Genomic DNA, 21,641 nt, shown 5'->3' with positions numbered 1-21,641 from the left:
ATCGGGTCAGAGTCATGAATCACAGTGTGATTGGTGAAATGCATGAAGAATAAATTCTTTTACTGAAACACATGAAGAATGAATTCTCAATTGTATTGAACACCTTGATGTATGGAAGAATCTAGGGGGTTTTTCTTTTAGAAAGGTCGTGACAAACACAGTTATAGTGATTCATATTGAGGATATATTTTGCAAGAACATTTCCTTAGCAAATATTCTAAATCACTTCCTTACTTTTGATACACAGATGGTCTGCTAGAGCCGTAAAATCTTTCAGCATGGCAGAGTGTGAAGCCCGCAAGATGAAATACCCTACAACTGGTACAGAAGCTCTTCTTATGGGCATTTTGACAGAAGGTTTGATATATCTTCTCTCTTCAAGTAGAATTAACTTCTGGTGGAAGTGAAGTTGTGGTCAGCTTGGTGTGCATCCATAAATTGTCATTGCTATTATTACTTTTCTGCAAATAATGCTTAAAATGCTGAAATGCCTGAGATTTTACAACTAATTTTCTTTTTCAAGTTGGATGTTCTTTTCACTGTGTTTCGAATTCAGGTATGTAAGAGGCTCTAGTTGACTTTTGTTAGAACTGATACTTTCTGCCCACAAAGGATTACACTTTACTTGCAAAACATTGTCTTGTCTGAGCTCAAGGGACATTTGACTAGTTCTGTGCTGGCAGATGCCTGGTTTAGTTTCCTCTAGGCGAGGCACGCTAGTCTGTGTAGATGGGTTTACTAGGGATGCTATCAATGAATGTGGACAAGCATCCCTTGTTATTGCCTGTGAGGTTTTCCTTGAAAGAAAAACGTTGTCTTGTTTGCAACTGTTCTAAAGATGAGAATAGAGCAAAGATAGCCTAATATGAATTTACATCCAGGATTAATTTTTGTCCTTTACAAAAGTTTCTTGAGAAGTTGGGTACGCTAAAGGGGAATCATGACCACATGCCATCAGGGATTTTGCTAGAAGCAGTGTCATAGTAACCTCAGGTCTTAATGCCTGGAGCAAGTTTGTTAATGCATTTTTTTGGGGGAAATACTGCTTATAGAAACTTAAAGCTGTCCCTTTGGCTAAGCTGCTATCTTATGAAGAATAAATATTATATATATACCATAAAACTCACCCAAGACTTGCACTTGGCATCATCATACCCACTTTGGTAGTTTTGAACCTGGGCCTCTGTGTTAATAACTTAATACAAGCCCAATCACCTTGTTGCATGTTTCATAACTTTTACCCACTCGGCAGTTTGAAAAGTTAATTGGGTTTTGTGTATTTTAGCCTTTGCTTTGCATCACATTTTTGCTTCTGAGCTTGAGTATTTAACAACCTTTTTTCTGTGTGACTAGTGGAATCAACAACTTGGGCAGTCTCATATTCGCGTAATATGGTGTCGGCTTTGTTCACTACCACTATAACCACTAAGTGCACTATGCCTGCCCCTAACATGGACATGGGTTACTCGAGGGGATTGAACCAAAGACCTCATAATATTTTACATAATACATTTACATGCTTTGCCAAGTGAGCTACCCACCCTGGAGGCTTGAGTATTTGACAACTTGCCTTGAATGCTTCACTTGATTTTTGGTTTGTTTTTTTGTCTTCTTTATCTTCCATCACATAGATTGTTTTATGATGTGTGGATTTCCCTTCTTTATCATATCCATATTACTTTTTTGACCTAGATATCTCTTGTAATACATGTTCAATGCTAAGTCACCTGACACGGGGATACAAGATTCGACAAATACGGGGATTCGAGTGTCAGATACAGACACGTTGACCCCCTGGAACAGGACACGTTCGGATACGTTATATATTATTTTATATATATATATATATATATATTAAAAATTAGATATTTCTTACACAAATTCTCATTCACGATACAAATTCATTGATTTCAAACATAGATCGTCATCTAGATGTAAGTTTTACAAAGTAACATTGTGCATACAAATACAATTGAGACATAAATGATAAGTCATAATACATATTCAATTCATCAATGATCCAATAGGAGAAAGACAAGATAGTAAGATAAAGATACTTTAGTTTTCTCATTAAGTCATCAAAATCAAAATGTGTTACATAGGTAGTGCAATGCCAATGGCAAATAGAAATAGCAAATACAAAACAACTACAAGTATACAACCCTCAAGGCAGTAGGTAGCTCATGACTCATGAGTCATCAATCCTCATAGTCATCATCAAAATTACGATCACTATACTCATCATCATGGTCACCACTGTTCTCCTCTGTTGCATCCTCCTCCCTTGTATTCAAAGTCATCTTTGCATCTATTTGTGTGGAGGATGACTCCTCTACAATATCACCATCATCAAATGTGACAGGCTCTAGCACTGGATCATTGAGATCCAAGTTGACCAATGCCAACTCAACACTGTTGTCCAGACCCATATCATTAGGAAAGACATCCCACATATTTTTCTTTCCCTTCAACCACTCATCCCTCTGCCTGTAAATAAGGCAAAGGTTGGTGTGCACATACACCATTGTCTCTGCCTTCGACTGCTCAAGCTTGCTCTTTTTGACATTATACAAATTCACATATGTGCTCCAATTTCTCTCGCAACAAGAGGATGAAATCACCTGAGAGAGGAGCCTCATGGCTAATTGTTGTAGAGGAGGGCTTGTTGCCCCATGATTTGCCCACTAAGAATAGGGCTTCTTAGCCCCCCTGTCTCTAATCATATCATATCCTGCAAATCGACCAGTGCCAGTGGAAAACTCTGCAAAGGCATCGTCCACCTCATCAAGGGATGCTCTATCCTGAAAAATCTGCCTGAATGCATCTTTCCTCCCCTGTGAGATTTCACCATCCATGTGAGGAGGGAATTTGCGGGAAGGTCCACCATTCAGCTACTCATGGTTGTAGTATTTTGGGTTCAATGAGTGAGCCAAACAATGTAAAGGTGTGCAATTCTTGTCACATCTGCTGACAAAAATATCATGTATGGTGGTGAAGAATGCCTCTGATGATCTCTCATACTTGGGGCACGTCCCATCCGCTAACAAGAATATCCTATATGGTGGTGAAGAAGGCCTCTAATGATGTCTCATACTCGGGGCACTCACTCTATAAAATAATGCTCCTCATAGACTCATTCATGTAATCCCATCCCTCAAAAACCTCTCCTAGGATGGGTTGGTCTGTATCTGCAAATCGGAGCAAAGAAATGATAGGGTCCATGATTTGAATAAGTAGGTCTACCCTTTCCCACCAAGCATCATCTAACACTGCGTCCTTCACTCTTTTAGAGGCTACTTGATATGTCTTTCTCCAAAAGGACCAAAACTCTGAAATAACCATGGCCCCAAGAGTGGTCTTGACCTCCCTCAACCTCTTCAACATGATGAATGAAGAGGCAAACCGTGTATCCACAATCTTCAACAATGAAAGATTGGTGTACTCCTTGTAGATAGTGAGGGCATTTGTATGATTTTGTACAAAGTTACGGATATGCCGTGCATCCTCAATAATGCTACACCATTCCAAAGCACATTAGAAGCAATAGATTTCAGTGCTAAGTTCAATGAATGGACAATGCAAGGTGTCCAAAACACTTGTGGATATTTAGCTTCCACAATCATGCTAGCAGCCTTGCAAACAGGTGCATTATCTGTAATGATTTGCACACAAGAATCAACACCTACATCTTCAATAACTTTAATAAACAACTCACCCATATATTGTGCATCCTTGTATTGTCCAAGTGCATCCACTGCTTTCAAGAAAACTGGACCATTCAAGGAAGACACCATGAAGTTGATGAGTGGGTGCCGTGTTGGATCTGTCCATCCATGAGAAACAATGCTAACCCCAAATGTTGGCCATGATGCTTTAATAGGCTCAAGCATTTTTTCCACCTCTTTTTTTGCCTTCATCAACAATGTGGTTCTAAGCTTCTCTGACCCAGGAGGCACATACCTTGATGGAACCCCTTGAGTTAGAGCTCGACACATCTCAATAAATAGAGGTGAGCGTGCAACATTAAAGGATATGAAGTTTTGATAGAAAAAAGGCAATGGTGAGATCAAGCTCTTATCGTTTCTATTTTTGAAATTTTTTTTCCATTGGACCAAGTGAAATTACCTTTCTTTTTGCTGCTTGTCCCCCACTAGAACTCTCAAATGGAAATTTGTCGCTGCTTTTCCTCAATAATGGAAGGGGGTCATCATTCTTGTTTTTTTTAGATTTTGCAGCCACATTTGCCATACCAATGTTGAACTCTCTTTCCATTTCTTTCCTCTTTGGTAAAGGCATCTTTGTACAAGCTGCAATTCCACAACATGGTAAAGCCAACAAATGACCTTTCACATGAAAATATGTGGTCGTGAAAGTAGTGTTGCAACACATTGCCTCCCCCCTTCACCTTGCTGCTTGGCCCTTGCTCTCTTGTGACATATTTCCACAAGGGATATTTGTTATATTGCGAAAGTCTTCCCTCAACATTTGAAGCTGCTATTGCAGCCCCACTTGCAATAGAGGGAACATTTGCAGCAGACCCTGATGAAATTGGGAGAGGAGGGGCATTTCCAATGGGGACATTCTTCCCCTTCCTTGCTGCCCTTGATTGAGCCATGAATGCTGTAAAAAAATAAACAAAAAATGCACAAATTTGTAAAATAAATGCACATGCAAATTGCTGTAATAAAAATGCAAAAAAATAGAGAGAAAATGCACTTACTTGTTGCTTGAATCTCCTTGAAAATGCTCCCACCCCCTTTTTTTTTTGCTCCCAAAACACCCACAACAAACTAAACAAGTCAATGTGAAAATAGAATGGCAAAAACTACCTTTGTAACGCCGTGCGGGTTGCTAAAATCTGGATTCAAATCCAAAAATCGGGACACGTCGTGTCCGATTGGGATGCGATTTGGACTCGATCATATCAGACACATTCAGAAGGACACAAATCCGACCAAATTGTGTTCGATTCGCCCGATTTAGGACACGACAGGCCTGGGGGACGAATCCGGTTTCATAGGTTCAATGCAATCTATTACCTTCCAAATTGTACTTAATGATAGAATTCCTAATCCACATAGTACAACTCAAGGGGAAACCATTAGGATGGTCATCACTATCACCTCAACAATCTAGGTTCGGTCTTCATAAATGTAATTTTGATATTTGTATTTATTCAAGAAAAGAGAAATTATTTTTATAGTATTTGTCAATGAGTTTCTTGCTCATTGAAAATAGACCAGGCACATTTTAAAGTGCTTCTAGAACGTCAAAGTCAAAATATAATTATGATAAGACCCTTTGAGGGCATGTTACATCATGTATGTCAATGTACAAGGTCATGGGAACACCTCCAAGCAAAGTCAAATCCTCTCCTAGCATCAACGAAGTCTCCTAGCAGCAAAATAATGAATAAAAGATGAATTATAGGGTAACTGTCAAGTAGGCCTAAAGAGGAGGGACAAACCTCTATTTATAGAGGCTGTCCACTCCTCATTTGATATCACTTCACTCTGAAATCCGCAAGCAAGAAAGAGGACGAAGAAGGACGAAGAAAAGCCAAGGAAAAGGGTTACAAGGGCAACGAGATAAGAAGGCAGAACAACGAAGGTAAGGAGGTCATTTCCAGAACAACTACAACCACATGTGCGAGGTTAAGGAAGGTATGCCTGCGGCCATAGCAGCAGAAAAGTAAAGGTCATCATATCTCAACGTTTTGGGTCCTAACAAGGTCTACAAGGCCTCCCTCTACAAGCAAAGGAGAAGCCCTCACAAGCGAAGAAGAAGGAAAGGACAACGAGGAAAAGGAGACTGTTTTAGGGTTTTTGTCCACACGTACAACACATAAACCTTTGCTGATTTGACAACAGAAGAAGGCAACAACATTCGATGTGTATCTTGGTCTACAAGGTATCCAAAGGAAAGCGAAGAAGACTCCCTCTATAACGAAGTAAAGAAGCCCTAATGTTCTAGGGTTTCCTAACTTAGACAAGCAACAGAAGAAGGATGAAGTGCTGAGGAGCAAAGTGCCAGAAAAAAGAGGTCCATGTGCTGGAAGTTGTAGTGCAGAAAGAGGAAGGATTTGACTTATGCTAAGAGGATATCCTAGTCAGGGGTCTAGGGTTTGGCAATTGTTCAAATAAGAAGCTTCAATAAGAGAAAACTTACAAAGGGTTTTCCTCTCAAGAGTGGAGAGGTTTTGTCCCTGGTAGAGAGCCAAACTTTGTGTTCTTGTTATTTTGTTTTGGTAGCAGTTTGATGAAGTACACACATATGCACTAATAAGAAGAAGAACAATCATAAGCGAACAACAAAAGTAAAAAGACTCCACAAATTGTTATCAAGTAACGAAGAATCACACTACACTATTTTGCCCTAGATTCTTCAACACTCTTCACTTTAGCCTTGCTCTCCTCTGGCCCAAGGAGGGTATCCCTAGTGAGATTACTAAAGTTAAGCAATCAGGGATAAGGTTTTGCGAGAGAAACTTTAATAAAACAAAGTTTTTGGGATTTTCAAGGATTTTGAAAGCGGTAATAGAAGTGTTATTTCTCAGATTAGCGGTGTTGCAAAGGCCTGTGCAACTTGCTAAGATGGAAATAGACATGTTAAGGGTCTACTGTCACCTCTTCTCAAACCCCCACTCTTTAAACTAGAATACCTTTGAAAAGGCTAAGGGATAATTAACAATTAGTACCTCAACCAACCTAGTGAAGACCAATACCTCCTTTTGGTTCAAAGAATGAGGTGGAGGAGTTAATTAGAGGTTGTCCCATTGGTTTTCTTTGTGTTAAATCTATAGCTGATTCAGGTGTAATGCAAGTGAAGGAAGCTGATTCAGGTGGAATCAAGAGCTGGTTCAGTTTTGCAGGGAGAACCTGGTGAATGGTGAAGAGTCAAGAAGGATGTCTATCTCACAGGAAATGGGTTTTGCAACCTTCGAGGAATTTGAAGGAAGTCTACTTGAAGAATCAAGTAAGGTTGAACAAAGATTTACAGAATGGGGCAAAGGCTTGTTCAAAAGAAAGGATGCTCTTCGTGCTTTGGTCAAGGAAGGGATTTCTGACAGGAATAGGGACGAAGCCTATCGACTTGCAAAGGAAGTGGACTTGTTTGATGCAGAACTCAAGGAATTGGAGATAAGGCAGAACTTGATTCGAGAGAAGTGGAAATGGCTAACTCTTGAGAAGAAGCATTCCATAGCTTTGACTCATAAGGAGAAAGTTGCAGAATGCGATGATAAGGAAGAAGCCTTGATCGCTAAGGATGTTGCAGATGTGACAACGATGGAGGATGAACTTGAGGTTGATCAAGTTGGACCAGGATCGTGTAGTTTGCAGACATGGATGGATGAGGATACTCACATGGAGGAACCTCATGATGATGATGTAAGTACTATTGATACTTGTGTTCAACTTGAGCATTTGGTAGATGAACCGTATGCAGGGAAGGGCAAAATCAATTTGCCAAGGCTAGGGAGGATCTTACCATGGATGTCTACGATGAGACCTTGTATGGAGAAGCAAGGATTGTTGACTGTTGCAGTACTTGTTGGGGTTGTTTGTGACCTTATGATAGAAGGTACAAAGATACGTGACAAGGGAGGAACATGATCATCATTGCGGAAGAATGGGTCATGCTTTAGCCATATGGAGAATTGGCTAAGTGCCCGGCATGACTCATGGACATATTGGATCGGGTACACACTTGAGTTGCTTGGGTGGACTTCTCATGGCCGAGACCAAGAGATAGTCTTGGTGGAATCTTCAGTGGGGGAGCTATGATGGAAGGGACACATGATGATGATATGGTTGGGTGACCGAGTTCACTAGACCGAAGATTGCAGACTTGGATGAGGATGACCGATTGTTGTGATGGGTCTACTTGGTTGGACTACATGGGCAACTTAGTCATGGACATCATGCTGGAGACATGGAGCATGGCAATCTTATGCAGGGACATGATGCAGGAGCACTTATAGAGGTGTCACTTATGGGCATCCAATGAGGAGTGCCAAGGCAGGGATGTTGTGCAGGTGGATTTGCTGGTGTGACATGGAGATGACTTATTTATGAGCCGATGGAGAGGTTGTGCACTTATGTACAACAAGGCCATGGACTTGGATGGAGTTGTGAGCAGACTATGGAGAATTCCTACTACATGGAGAGCTGAGGCATCTTGCAGAGACCTTTGGGCTGAGACTTGTATGCTTGCTGGGATGTTGGTTGGAGATGACACATGGAGCTCATGATGGCATGAGGTTGTGAATTTGGGAGATGGAGTTACAACGATGATGGTGCCCTGGTGGCAACACTTGGGCATGGGTTGAGCCGAGACTTAACCACTTTTGACACATGGGAGCTGATTGATCTATGATCGTGGGCAGCACATGGATAGATGAGACAGGTGTATACTTGACTTGAGGGATGGCACATACAGATATGATGGAGGTTGCTTCATGGACCTGGATGTGGCACATCGAGAGTCAGATTTTGATGAGAGGATCTCTTCACCTTGAGGAGATGGATGTTTTGCAGATGGATGATGATGTTGGGGTAGATGTGGCTGATTTCATGCAGCACATTAGTACCAAACATCATGGACAGCGTTGCAGATGAGATGAAGAATACTTCATGGACTTGAGCATGGCTTACACTTGTATGGAGATGGATTCTTGATTGAGTTGATGATGTGACGGGATGTTCTGAGAAATGATTGATGGTGGCATGAAGATGTTCACTCTCATGGTTTGAGCGTGACAGTTGGATTGATCACCCGACTAGTTCAAACATGGGGACGCGTAGTGTACAGAGATGTGTTAGCATTATGTTGGAGTATCATGGTAGCAGTTCACACAAGGACGACACATGATGAGGTCGACACGAGATGTTGCAGGAAGCATGTAGCTTGAGATGGAGGGGCTAGCCTTCCACGATGGGGAGCAGCATGTGGAGATTGTGACAGGGTGGTTGGTGATCATGGATTGAAATGATTTTCCGATGTATGACATAGCGATGGGGTATATGCCTTGGTATGGATATCTTGGTGACAAATGGTTGTTGGGATGAGATATTGTCAAGGACGACAATGACTTCAAGTGGGGGAGGATGTAAGGACCTGCGGTCCGGGTCACCTTTACCGTGCGAAGGATGGGCGAGGAGCTCGTGCGAAATGCGAATTGAACGAGCCAAGGGCGAGTTTATACGATGTTGGGCGAGTTGTGAGGGTGGTCCCACGAGTTGGGCGCGCTGATCCTCCACTCGGGCGAAGGCAACATGTTGAACGCTTCGGCTTGGGTGTTGGGCGTGGGTCGGCTAGGTGCCATAACCCGCCACCCGCCTGTATATATTGGAGGGCGTTTGGAGGCAAACGACCATCATTCAATCATCACGAGTTCGATCAAAGGAGTTCTGCAGTGCGTGGATGAGTCCGCACGACGGGCAGAACTCGGGTGAAAAACTCGTGCAGAAAAGTCGGGTGAGAAACTCGGGCAAAAAAATCGTGTAGAAAACTCGGGTGAAAAACTCGTGCAGAAAACTCGGGCGAGGTCGTCGGGCAGAACTCGGGCAAGGTCGTTCAGGCAGGACTCGGGCGAGGTTGTTCAGGCAAAACTCGGGCGAGGTCGTTCAGGTAGAACTCGGGCGAGGTCGTCGGGCAGGAAACTCGAGCGAGGTCGTTCGGGCGAACCGGGTGAGGTTGTTCAGGCGAGCCAGGTGAGGTCATTGGGCGACCTGGGTGAAGTTGTTCGGGCGAGCCGGGTGAAGTCGTGTGGCAACCTGGGTGAGGTCGTTCGGGCGAACCGGGTGAAGTCGTGTGGCGACTCGGGTGAAGTTGTTCGGGTGAATGAGTTCGGGTGGACGTGCGGACGGGCGACCGGGTGAGGGTGCGCCGTGCACGCTGAAACGAAGAATCGTGCGGACGGGCGACTTGGGTAGGGCGCGCCGTGCACGACGAAATGGTGGAAACGGTGAAGTGTTGGAGTTGTGAACGGAGGTGTGACTCGTGCGGAGGCGCTCGTGTGTGGCGACTTGGTTACGACGAGGCACGCCCAAGTTGGGCAAACAACATGATCGTGCGATGAGGCGAACGAAGGGTTGGTGAGTTGTGCGGTGATCGTGTGGAGGCGCCGACGAGCTGGGCAACTGAGTTTGCCGAAGTTGGAAATTTCGCTAAGTGTAAATCTGGGGTTTCCCAAGATTTAACTTGTACTTATAAAAGAAGATTATATATATTGATTCGGATAGACTCATATTGCAGGGAGTTGCCCCTCCCTTTATACTGTTGTGCATTTCTATTGTATAATGCTATTTATGTGAATGTTATGGGCTTTCATTGTATAAAGGACAAAGATAATACTTAGTAATGTAAAATAAACTAAGTATGGAATGTTAGGCGTAGTCTATAATCGTAAGTATTGGTGAAAAGAAAACGGTTGGTAGTGCTGCACCTCGCTATAGTGCGGTTGGAAGAGTACCGCTAGTGTAGGGGCGTGACAGGTGGCTCAAAACTAGAAAGATACACTTAATGAGAGACACACCTAGACCTATGGTGAAACCTGGTCTCTTTTGTTAGTTTTTATAGCATCAGATGTGTTCTAGCCATGAAATTTGGTGGAGAGGCTAGAATACATGATATCTCCAAGACCCAAAAATCGTTTCTGGAAATTCCACCTAGAAGTGACTTAATTAGATTATTAACCAATTTTTTAATGTTTCCTAAGTCTAAACTTAGGAAAATTGGTTAATTAATCAATATTAATTAAGTCAAGGTGAGAATCATCTAGAAACTCACACGAATCGATTCCAAGATGATCCTAGCCATCGATTAAGTTTTAATCTTGGCCGTTGGTGCTCCAACAGTGGATTATAAGAGGAATTCGATGGGCACTTGGAGAATACACTTGAGAACACCAGAAATTCGATTTCCTTGGCAGATCGATTTCCAGAGTAGCAACAATCAACTACTGGAGAGCCTGAGATCGAAGTAGTGAGTGAGGGGCAGGGACAGTGAGTCCGGAGGAATTTTCCAGATTTGGAGAGGCAACAACAAGTGACAAAAGGGATCCACGCAAAAGCAACACAGAGACTGCATAGAAGCTGGCGCAAAGAAGTTTGATTTAGCTGAGGAGGAGGTCGATTTAGTTTCTAGAGGCCCAGAAAGTCTTCTAGAGGGCCGAAGAGTCACTTCCAGCTGCAGAGGCAGGCTATACGGCTTGCTTAGAGGAAGAATCGCGCCACGCGTGTGAGAGACAACACATAAGCAACGCAGAAGGGCTCATGTTGGGTTTGGATGACTGGTTTTCTGTAGAAGCTAGTGCCGGGATTGCTTGTGGGGCGAGAGAATTTTTTTCTCTCTAATTGTTTTTGTCAGATACTTGCTGATTGGATTGCCAGTAGGGCATCCATAGATTGTACTAAGATTTCATTGCTGCTTAATAAAATAAAACCCTCATCTGCTGCACTGGTTTTCCCGCATTGGGTTTTTCTAGGGACATTTGTCCAAAAATAACGTTGTTAATTTTTATGTGTGTGTGCTAGCATTTCTCAGTTCCAACTCTATTTTATTTCCGCAGTTTTATTTGTGATGGTTGTAGTGTGTTTATTTCGATGTTCCGTAGTGATAAACTGAATAATTAATTTATCAGTTAGAAGAAATAATACTAGTTGCTGCAATGGGATTCCAGTTTTGGAATTTTCACATGGTATCAAAGCATAAGTGATCAGCCAGAAGCTCAGAAGCGAAGGAGAGTATTTCGCTGCTCAGAAGCGTTGAAAAATGTAACTAGGTTCGGTCTTCATAAAATGTATTTGTCAAAAGAATTTTTATTATTGTTACAATGACTTATTAAAGCATGGTTTTCATGCTTGGGTCATCATTTTATTAGTCAAAGTCCCCATTGTGGACTCCTAGGATTAATAAAGAGTCATTAGAGTCATTGTATATTTTATGAGACCCTTCTTGGGCTTTCAAATGATGTAAAAAGAATTATTTTTAAGTCAAAAATGAATTATGTAACCTCCACACCAAGTCGACCTCAAGAAGATCAAGTCGGCCTCAAGGAAGGCAATTCGACCTCATTGGAAGGATATATATACAAGGCAATTCGACTTCATTTGAGCATCTCACTCTCTCAAGCATAGTTCAATATTGGAAGCTGGGAAGAAGGCGAAGTTGAAGGAAGGGGCTAAAAGGAGTGTGAATTTGGTCAAGGAGGAAGGGAAGAAGAAAATCGAAATTTTGGTGTGTGTGTCTCTCTCTCTCGTGTGGGCTAGTTTAGGAGATCGAAGTCTCCTAGTCAACGTCGAAGTTGCTGCTAATGCCGGTAGCTACAAAGTCGAAGTTGCTAGGGTCGAAGTGTTGCTACTGCTAGGTTGAAGGTTGGATCAAAGAAGGAGAGGCTGGCTTGGTTTGGAGGAGGTCTTTGTCTAGGTTGAAGAGTCTCAAGGAAAACTATTGAAGGAAGAGATTTTGACTGGGTTTTCCCCTAGATAGGGGTTTTCCCTTAGCATAGTGCATACATCTTGTGTCTTTTGTTTTGTGATCTTCATGCACACGTAATTTGGTAATTGCTTGATGAAAGATAATATAACAAATAAGTAAAAGAAGCCAACATAATTCACAAGTAATTATCAAGAAACGTAAATCTAACTCTAATCCTACTAGCATTGATTTCTCAACATGGTATTAGCGCTAAGGTCGAAGAAGATTGAAGATCACTCCGTTGGCTTAAAGGAAATGATTACTCCCTCTATGATAAGAATGGATTCACTTCTATAAGAAGATGGATCAAGAAGATTGTCTACTACTTATTCAACAATGTCAAAAGTCAAGGGTTCTTAGTTGCACTTACAAGATCCCTCAATGATGATAATGCATGGATCATTGACAGTGGAGCATCAAGGCATATGACAGGTAAGAGTAAGCAACTACAAACTCTATCAAAGGAACCATCTTCCCATGCAATGGAATTGGGAGACAACAAAAGCTATGCTGTTAGAGGCCTGGGATCAACATCTTTGAAGCTGGAAAATGGAGCAAAACTACATCTCAACAATATACTATATGTTCCAAGTTTGAAAAAGAATTTTCTTTCAATTTCTTGCTTAGAAAATAAAGAAGATAAAGTTGCTTTTGTTGATGGAAAGGTCTTGGTTTGGGGAAAGGATTCAAGTATTGATAAAGCTAGGGTTATTGGCGTTCGTGAAGGAAGTTTGTATAGAGTGATTACATGACCTCCTCAAGCCCTAGTTCATATGGAAGTCTCACGTATTGAGTTATGACATAGAAGATATGGTCATCTTCACTACAATGTCATTCCCACTCCTAAACATCTAGTTCATGGCATCCCCAATATCAAAGAAGATCGTGAAGGAGTTTGCAAGGGATGCTCTTTGGGAAAACATACAAGAAAACCATTTTCAAATAGTGAAACAAGTTCTAAAGAAATATTAGACCTCATACACTCTGATGTGTGTGGGCCCATGTCTGACAAATCACTTGGAGGTCATCTCTACTATGTAACATTTATTGATGATCACTCTAGAAAGACATGGCTCCATCTTCTCAAGCAAGGTTACTTGGGAGCGTGAGCGACATTTTCAGAAGCTCTTGGTTTGGGAGCGATTCCGGGAGCGTTTTTATATATATATATATATATATATATATATATATATATATATTGATGCATATATGTCAACAAAAGCATGTAGAATGATAAATTAGATATAAAAAACATAAAAAAACATAGATTGAACCATATAACAACAATCATCTAGAAGTTATAATCTTCATCAACCACGTCCACAAGTTAGTAACATAGTAACATACAACATATTGAGTCTCATAATTCATCAATCTTAAAGTTTCAAGCTTTCAAAATTCAATATATAACATTTATCATCATTGATCACCAAAGTTGTACTTGTAAGCTAAGTGTAACCATTACAACAAATAATATCTAATATGAAATGAAATGTTATAAAATGAAATGAAATGAAACAACTTTCAACTTTCACGAAGCATCATATTCATAGTTCATTACTAATGAGTTATAATTGCCATCTTCAAACTTCAAACTTAAATTATCATATATTGTTTACAAAAAATATCATAATAAATATGAAAGAGTCAATCGCTATAAAAACTACCAGAAAATACAAGTAAATCTATTATCTATTGCTAATGCTTGGGCCTCTTGCTGCCATGAGAAATGTCTAATTTTTTATTCTTGTTGGAAAATCAGGATCTTTGTCATTAATATCACCCTCTAAGCTTTAATATCCAGAGGTATCTTTGTCATTACCTCTGGATCTGTATATGGATCTTTGTCATTAATATCACCCTCTAAGAATTTACATAAGATAGAAAAAGCATAGCATGTCAAGTCAAGATTTTGTTTGAGTGATGCATACATTTTTAGGAGGGTCATGATAGAGGAGTTCAACAACCAATGTCACTAACATCAAGGTACATAGAGGGATTGGTGCCCTTGATTAAATACGAGTTCCATACCCTAATGCTTGACAAAATCCAATGGAAACATTGCAATCCCCCCAATCCTGAAATCCTAAAAAACTAATAAGTCTGCTAGATTTTGAATGAAATCTAAAATTCTACTTTCTCCATATGAAATCCAATGAGGTTGGAACCACTCTCAAACATCCTGAGTCATTTCATGGTAATGTTAAAAATTTAAGTAAAAGGATGAAAATGAAGATTAAGGAGAATGTCATTTTTACTTTAAGAATTTAACATTACCATGAATCACATATCAATACTAGGGCCATAGGCTTGATCATTAGGCCGCCCCACTCAAAACTTATTTGTTTCTTTGAAAACATTTTTTCATTTGGAATATTATTGCAATTTTTTTTTCAAAAAAGACTAAACACTCCCAAAAAACCAGGGAGCGTGCTCCTGCCTGGAGCATGAATTGGGAGCAGGATCGTGAGGGGTAGGGTTGGGGGGGGGGGCTCCCCCACAACCCTATGAATCTCAAGAAAAAGGATGAAGTATTAGAGAAATTGAAGGAGTTTAGATGCGAAGTGGAAACCCTAACCGAAAGAAAAAAACTTTGAGATTCGATAATGGTGGGGAATACACATCTAAAGAATTAATTGCATATTGTAAAGAAGTAGAAATTAAGAGGGAGCTTATTGTTCCCTACTATCTCGAAAAAAATGGAGTGGTCAAAAGAAATAATAGGACAATTGAAGAAGGTGTACGAACAATGCTACTTGATCAAGATTTGCCAAAGTTTCTATGGGGAGAAGCAACAATGACAACTGTATATATTCAAAATAGAAGTCCTCAGGATTCTTGATAATATGACACCCGAGGAAGCATTCAAAGGAAAGAAGCCAAGTGTGGACCATCTCCGAATCTTTGGAAGTTCTGCATATATCCATGTTCGAAAGGAAAAACGAAAGAAGTTGGATTCTACAAGCATCAAAGGGATCTTTGTTGCCTATAGTCTCTCCTCAAAGGCATATAGAATCTACATCAAGGAAGGGAGACACATTGAAGTAAGCAAAGACACTATATTTGATGAGAATCAAGCCTACAAAATATTGAAGGATATTCCTATTGATTTTGATGATGAAGATCTCCCCATATTTGAAGAAGAAGTACAATCCGACAACCCTTCTACAATTCAAGAGGAAGAAGAAGGACCAAGTGAGCCTATTCAAGCTGTGGTCATACCAAGCACAAGGAAGAGGCCAAATTGGTTAAAAGCCACTCTTGAAGATGTTGAAGGGCATGGAGTTGCGAAAGGAACCTTCAGGGAAAGCAAAAGGCCGAAGAGATATTCTGGATATGCTGCATATATGACAAGACTAATTGAAGTAGAACCATCTACATTTGAAGAAGCTGCTCATCAAGAAGTATGGAAGAAAGCTATGCATGAAGAATATCAATCCATCATGAAGAATGGGGTTTGGGAAATCATTCCTAGACCTGGTGACAAATCGATTGTCACCTCAAAATGGATCTACAAGATCAAACACGCTGTTGATGGAAGCATAGATAAATACAAGGCCAGATTTGTTGCAAGGGGTTTCTCTCAAAAGGAAGGCATAGATTATGAAGAAACCTTTGCACCCACTACAAGGTATACTACCATTAGATCTTTGGTTTTGTTGGCTGCTACGAACATCCATCAAATGGACGTGAAGACAACATTTCTGAATGGGACCATCGATGAGGAAGTATACATTGAGCAACCCAAAGGCTTTGAGGAAAATGGTAGGGACACTCATGTCTGTAGACTCAAGAAGGCCTTGTATGGTTTGAAGCAAGCTCTTAGGGCATGGTATGTAAGAATGGATGCATACCTTCTGAGAATTGGGTTCATGAAGAGTTCCGCTGATCCTAATCTCTACATCAAGGTTGTGAATAATGAGCCAGTCATTATTCTATTGTATGTGGATGATCTATTCATCACAAGTGTGGAGAGAAGAATACAAGAATGTAAGAAGATGCTGGCAGCCGAATTTGAGATGAAGGATCTAGGACTAATGCATTATTACCTAGGTTTGGAAGTATGGCAAAATCCTGGGGAGATATATTTGGGGCAAGGAAAGTACATCATCAAGTTGTTGCAGAAATTTGGGATGATGGATTCCAAGCCCATGACTACTCCTATGATCACCAATCTCAAGAAGTTGAGGAGCTCCGACTCAAGTCTCGTGGATCCTACCTCCTATCTCCAGTTGGTAGGTTCTTTGATGTATCTGCTAAATACTAGACCGATATATGCTTTGCTGTGAATATCCTTAGTCAGTTTCAGTTGGAGCCTTGTCATGATCATTGGATAGCTGCCAAGCATATATTGAGATATCTTCGTGGTACGATACATCACTGCCTAGAGTACAATAGCAAGGATGTCAAGTTGATTGGCTTCACAGATTCTGATTGGGGTGGCAATGAGACCAATGGAAGAAGCATTACCGGAGGATGCTTTAGTTTGGGATCTACCGCGATCTCGTGGATGAGTATAAAGCAAGATCCTATTCCTTTGATTAGTGCTGAAGCAGAGTACGTGGCTACATGTGAAGTAGGAAAGGGTTCTATATGGTTGAGGAAGCTTCTGACAGATTTGTTCGAGAAACCTCTAGATCCTATTGTGATTAATTGTGATCATCAAAGTTGTATCAAGATGTCTGGAGATCCCGTGTTTCATGCTAGGACGAAGCATATCAACAATAAGTTCCACTATATTAGGAACTTGGTGCAGGATGGGATCGTGAAGCTACAGTATGTCCCAACAGATGGTCAGGTAGTTGATATACTAACAAAGTCTCTTCCTAATAAGAAGTTTGAATATCTTAGAAGCATGCTTGGTTTAGTTGATATTGCTGATTTTGTTGATAATGATAAAAGTTTGGAAGAGATTTGGTGAGGCCTAGGAGGGCATCTGGCCGACACGATGTGTTGATATCTAGTTCTCGAAGTAGGGAGGGTGGCGTTGGTCATGGAGCTCTGACCTCAGATACACACCTAGATCCCTGGGATGATGGTTAGCAAGTAAGCTTGATGGTACCTGTTGTCGCGCAGATTGACACGACAATGCTCAGACGGGGGGCTGTCACTCTGATCCCCGATCCCTCCGTTTAAGCCTGTCTCCCGCGGCTAAGGGGGGTAGTCCCTGAGAGATGATGAGACCAACTGTCGACCAGTTGGTTGGGAGACACGAGACACGATATGAAAAGCACTAGATGGATTTGATTAATTTAGCAGACCAGTGCCTTAAGAGATTGTTATTAAAACGATTACTTGTTAGATGATTATAGAAACATAAACCGTGAACAACAATCATTTGTCATCAGCTAAATCACAATGCTCTTAGAATGACCAAAACGATATCCAACAACTGAAAATTTAAAAAGATGAATGCTTTAAACCACCACTAGTCATAAACCATTAACCAGATATCATATTCGTATCTCGACTTGAAAATTTTAGATCTCAGTGTGAAAGATATAACATGAAAACAACTGAATCTGGCAAAAACAATTTTCCACAAAATTTTTATATTTTTTCAAATTTTTTTTTTTTTTTTTTTTTTTTTTTATAAAAACGAAAATAAAAAAAACTTAAAATCTATTCTAACTAAAATCTAAAACATTAACTATACAAAAACCTAAATCTAAAAAAAACTAATTAAAATCTATGACTAAAACATAAACATTTTTTTTTTGTTTTTTATAAAATTGAAAATATTTAAAATCTAAACAAAATGAAATCCTAAACTAAAATAATAAATATTAAATCAAAAATTTAAATAACATCTAACGAAACCCTAACACATTTCTTTTGTATTTTCATATATATTTTAAAAGGAATAAAATCAAAACGAAATTATAAACAAAACTAAATTCACATGAAATCAAAACTCAAAAATTTAAAATCTAAATAAAACTAAATCCTAAGTCTAAAGCAAACAAAATCGAATTCTATGCTAAACTAAAATAATAAATTGAAAAAAAATCTACGCTGGCCTTTTCTTTCCTTTTTTTTTTTTTTATAAACAAATAAAAAAAAACAAATTAAAATCTAATTGAAACCAATCAACGAAATACTAATGCTAGCCTACGCAAACTATAATCAAACCCTAAGCTAAAATGTAACCACGCAAAACTTATTATATATCCATATCAAAAAAAAGGCGATTTACCTGATACGTGAAAGCATTGACGTGAAAACCCTATGCGGGACAGAAAAAAGAAATTCTGTGCAATTGACGGCTCACCTTAAAATGAAACGGCCAGGCAAATTGCGATGGGATATGGTTTCGAAACCCTGGCTCAGCAAAGGATGGATGCACACGCATATAAACAGTGAATCGATTTTGCAAACATTACCAGTCGGCGGCCAGATTCGATTCTCTGCAAATGATGGCGAACAAAATGGAAATTTCAAAGGGTTTACGACGGCGGGGGTCACGGCTTTATTTACCAGCTGATATCTCCTCTTTACAGCTTCGATTCCTCACCACGCACGCAGACGTTTCACAGGTTCAGTCAGTTTTGAAACGTGTGGTGATTGTATGGCCACGATCTTGCTGTTTGCTGCCCTGAAGAATTTCTGCTAAAAGACTTTGACTGGCCTCGGATTTTCCAGAGAAACTTAGCCATCAACTGAGAATCGCATTCCGCGCAGAGAGATCCTCGACATCATCCACAGGCTTTAAAAATTTATGCAGCAAACTGTAATGTATCTCCAGCAATAACATTTGCGTGACAGAGAGCCGGCTTGACGGCAGAGAGAGCAGCGTTTCACAATTTTCTGTGGTTTATCTGGCAAATTAAAACGCGAATTCCATTTGGATCTTGGGTTTTCTGCAACGCTTGCATTCAGTGCTCAATAGATCTCTGCGTTTCTATGCAAAAATATTTTCTGATGCCTGTCACCTGAAGACGATTGAAGCTCACTTGATACTACGCAGACAGCAGCTCTGAATCTATCTTTGCAGATGCGTGAATAAATTTACTAGCCGTCAATCATAAGCTGACCAAAACGACGCATTTGCCACTGTTCGAGAAACGTGACCACGCAGGCGCTCTCAGCAAACTCTCATTTGTCGCTATACTGTGTATGCATAAGATCAAAGCATAATCTGCGCGGAATGGTTTCAAACGACGGTGACTTATTTAAATCTGAAGACAGAGCCACGCTGTATCGAACCCCAGAATTCTAACGGCGGACGGAAGTCTCAAACACGTAGAACGAAATTTTGAAAGCACGTTTCCTCTGGCACTGTCGGTGGCTTGAAATCATTTGCGTCTGATATCCAACGTCTGCGTAATGAAGAGAAAGGCCAGCGTAAAAAATAATCGTTCCTTTCGTTGGCGGAGAACCTCAAGACCCAGCAACCAAAGAATGCATCACGTTGAAATCTGCTGGTTATGCACAATGTGTCGGCGTGTCAACCTTGATGGCGATCCTGCAATTGCAAAAAAGACAAAACCCTAATGAAAGCTGCATAAAGCAAAAATATGAAACCCTAGATCAGCTAATTTAATTTACAGATTTTTGGCCTCTTCACAGCCAGATTCAGAAATAAGCACAGAAATATTTTAAAGGAATAAAAATTTAAGGTTTTCATTGTGAAGAACTTCAGAAAATCTCTCATGCAACTTAGAAAAATAAACCGAATGATAGACCCAGGATCAAATCCAACTGGGCTCAACAAAATATGCTTGCGGGAGTTGGCTGGTTCAGCCGAGAACTTCCCCGAACGCCCACAAAATTCCTTCAGAAAATGTTTTCTGCACAGCTCAAAACAACCGTCAATAAAGAGGGCAAAAATGCTGCTAGATCTCAGGAAGTAATGGAGATACCTGCCATTACTTCAGAAACCCTAACAACACCCAAACCCTAGCAAGTGAACAAGATACCTGTGCTCACAATACTCTACAAAAAGCTATTATTAATGGCTGAAAATAACATATGCAGAAAATTAAACAATCTCACAGCATTTCAAGAGAGTAACACCAGCAAGATATGGACCCAAAAGTCTTCTTTTATTAACCAGAAACAGATTTACAAGAGAGCTTCTTCAGTATCAGACTCACAGATCCCATGATGTGAAAATGACCCCTAGCACCCTATTTAAAGGAAATGATCCCAACGGCTAGTTCGAGTGATCCATGTAGAAATGATCTCGACCGTTGATGAGGATCAAGACATCTCTTGATCTCATCCGTCGATTTATTCACTTAAAATATTATTATTTTATTAGTTAGGGTTTTTGCTTTATTTTTTTTAATTTTTTTATTATTTTTTATTTATTTCATTTTTTAATTTTTATTTATTTTATTATTTTTATTCATTTTTTAATTTTTTAATTCATTTTAAAATGGATCATCGAACTAAGCCTTCGGAAACATCACCTAGGACCTAGGACTTAGGACTCATGAGGGGATTTAAAACATTTTTCGACCCTCAGGACACATTACATCATGACTTTTACAATTTACATCTTAAGGGAGAAAACCCCTTTAACATAGACCCTCACAAATCACCCAGTTCTGCGACACAACTATAATCTAGCAGATCAACACACTAGGATTCTCCTACAATTCCAATGACAAAATCCATCCCGGCTTTGGGGTTAGGTTTGAAGGAAAACTCTGCCGATCCATGGATCGGTGAGACGAAAAACCTTCCGGGACGTAGATTACCACTAGAAAGTTAGGTCCACCTAGGCAATTCACATACACGACTCATATCTGCTAAGATTATTTACAATTAATACATGCAGACTGGGTTTACAATTAGATTGATCAAGCTGCTGATGACTGCTGGATGGCACGAACACGCTGATCAGGTGCTGCCCCTTTCTTGCAAAGAAAAAGGGGGTGTACTGCATGGGTAGTTGACCGGTAGAGGTCAACAGTACCTAGAGAGGCTGAAAGCTTTAGTCCATCTTAGTCCCACTTGGATAGATTGCCCTGGTCAGGAATCTAGTTCGTGGCATTGCAGTGCCTACATTGTTGAGAGACCTTGGATAGATTTCCCTGGTCAGGAATCTAGTCCATGGCATTGCGGTGCCTAAACTCTTCCGTATGAATACCTCCTTAGTTAAGAGGGAGTGTTGAAAAATATAACTAGGTTCGGTCTTCATAAAATGTATTTGT

General features: G+C 40.3%; 1 protein-coding gene across 1 annotated transcript in view; it reads left to right on the top strand.

Moving 5' to 3' along the window:
• The window catches only part of LOC149167400 (ATP-dependent Clp protease ATP-binding subunit CLPT1, chloroplastic-like), a 231,037-nt gene that overhangs the window by 106,257 nt on the left and 103,139 nt on the right, over positions 1-21,641 (top strand). Inside the window, exon 3 of the mRNA XM_089432974.1 lies at positions 248-357. Coding sequence (XP_089289100.1) covers positions 248-357 — 110 coding nt within the window. The remainder of the gene's footprint in view (positions 1-247; positions 358-21,641) is intronic.

The sequence above is a fragment of the Pinus tabuliformis genome, chromosome 5_1 (genome assembly GCF_031772625.1).
Source record: "Pinus tabuliformis cultivar Carrire ecotype Pingquan chromosome 5_1, CPIR1, whole genome shotgun sequence".
Lineage (NCBI taxonomy): Eukaryota > Viridiplantae > Streptophyta > Pinopsida > Pinales > Pinaceae > Pinus > Pinus tabuliformis.
This window is presented reverse-complemented; position numbering and strand designations above follow the sequence as displayed.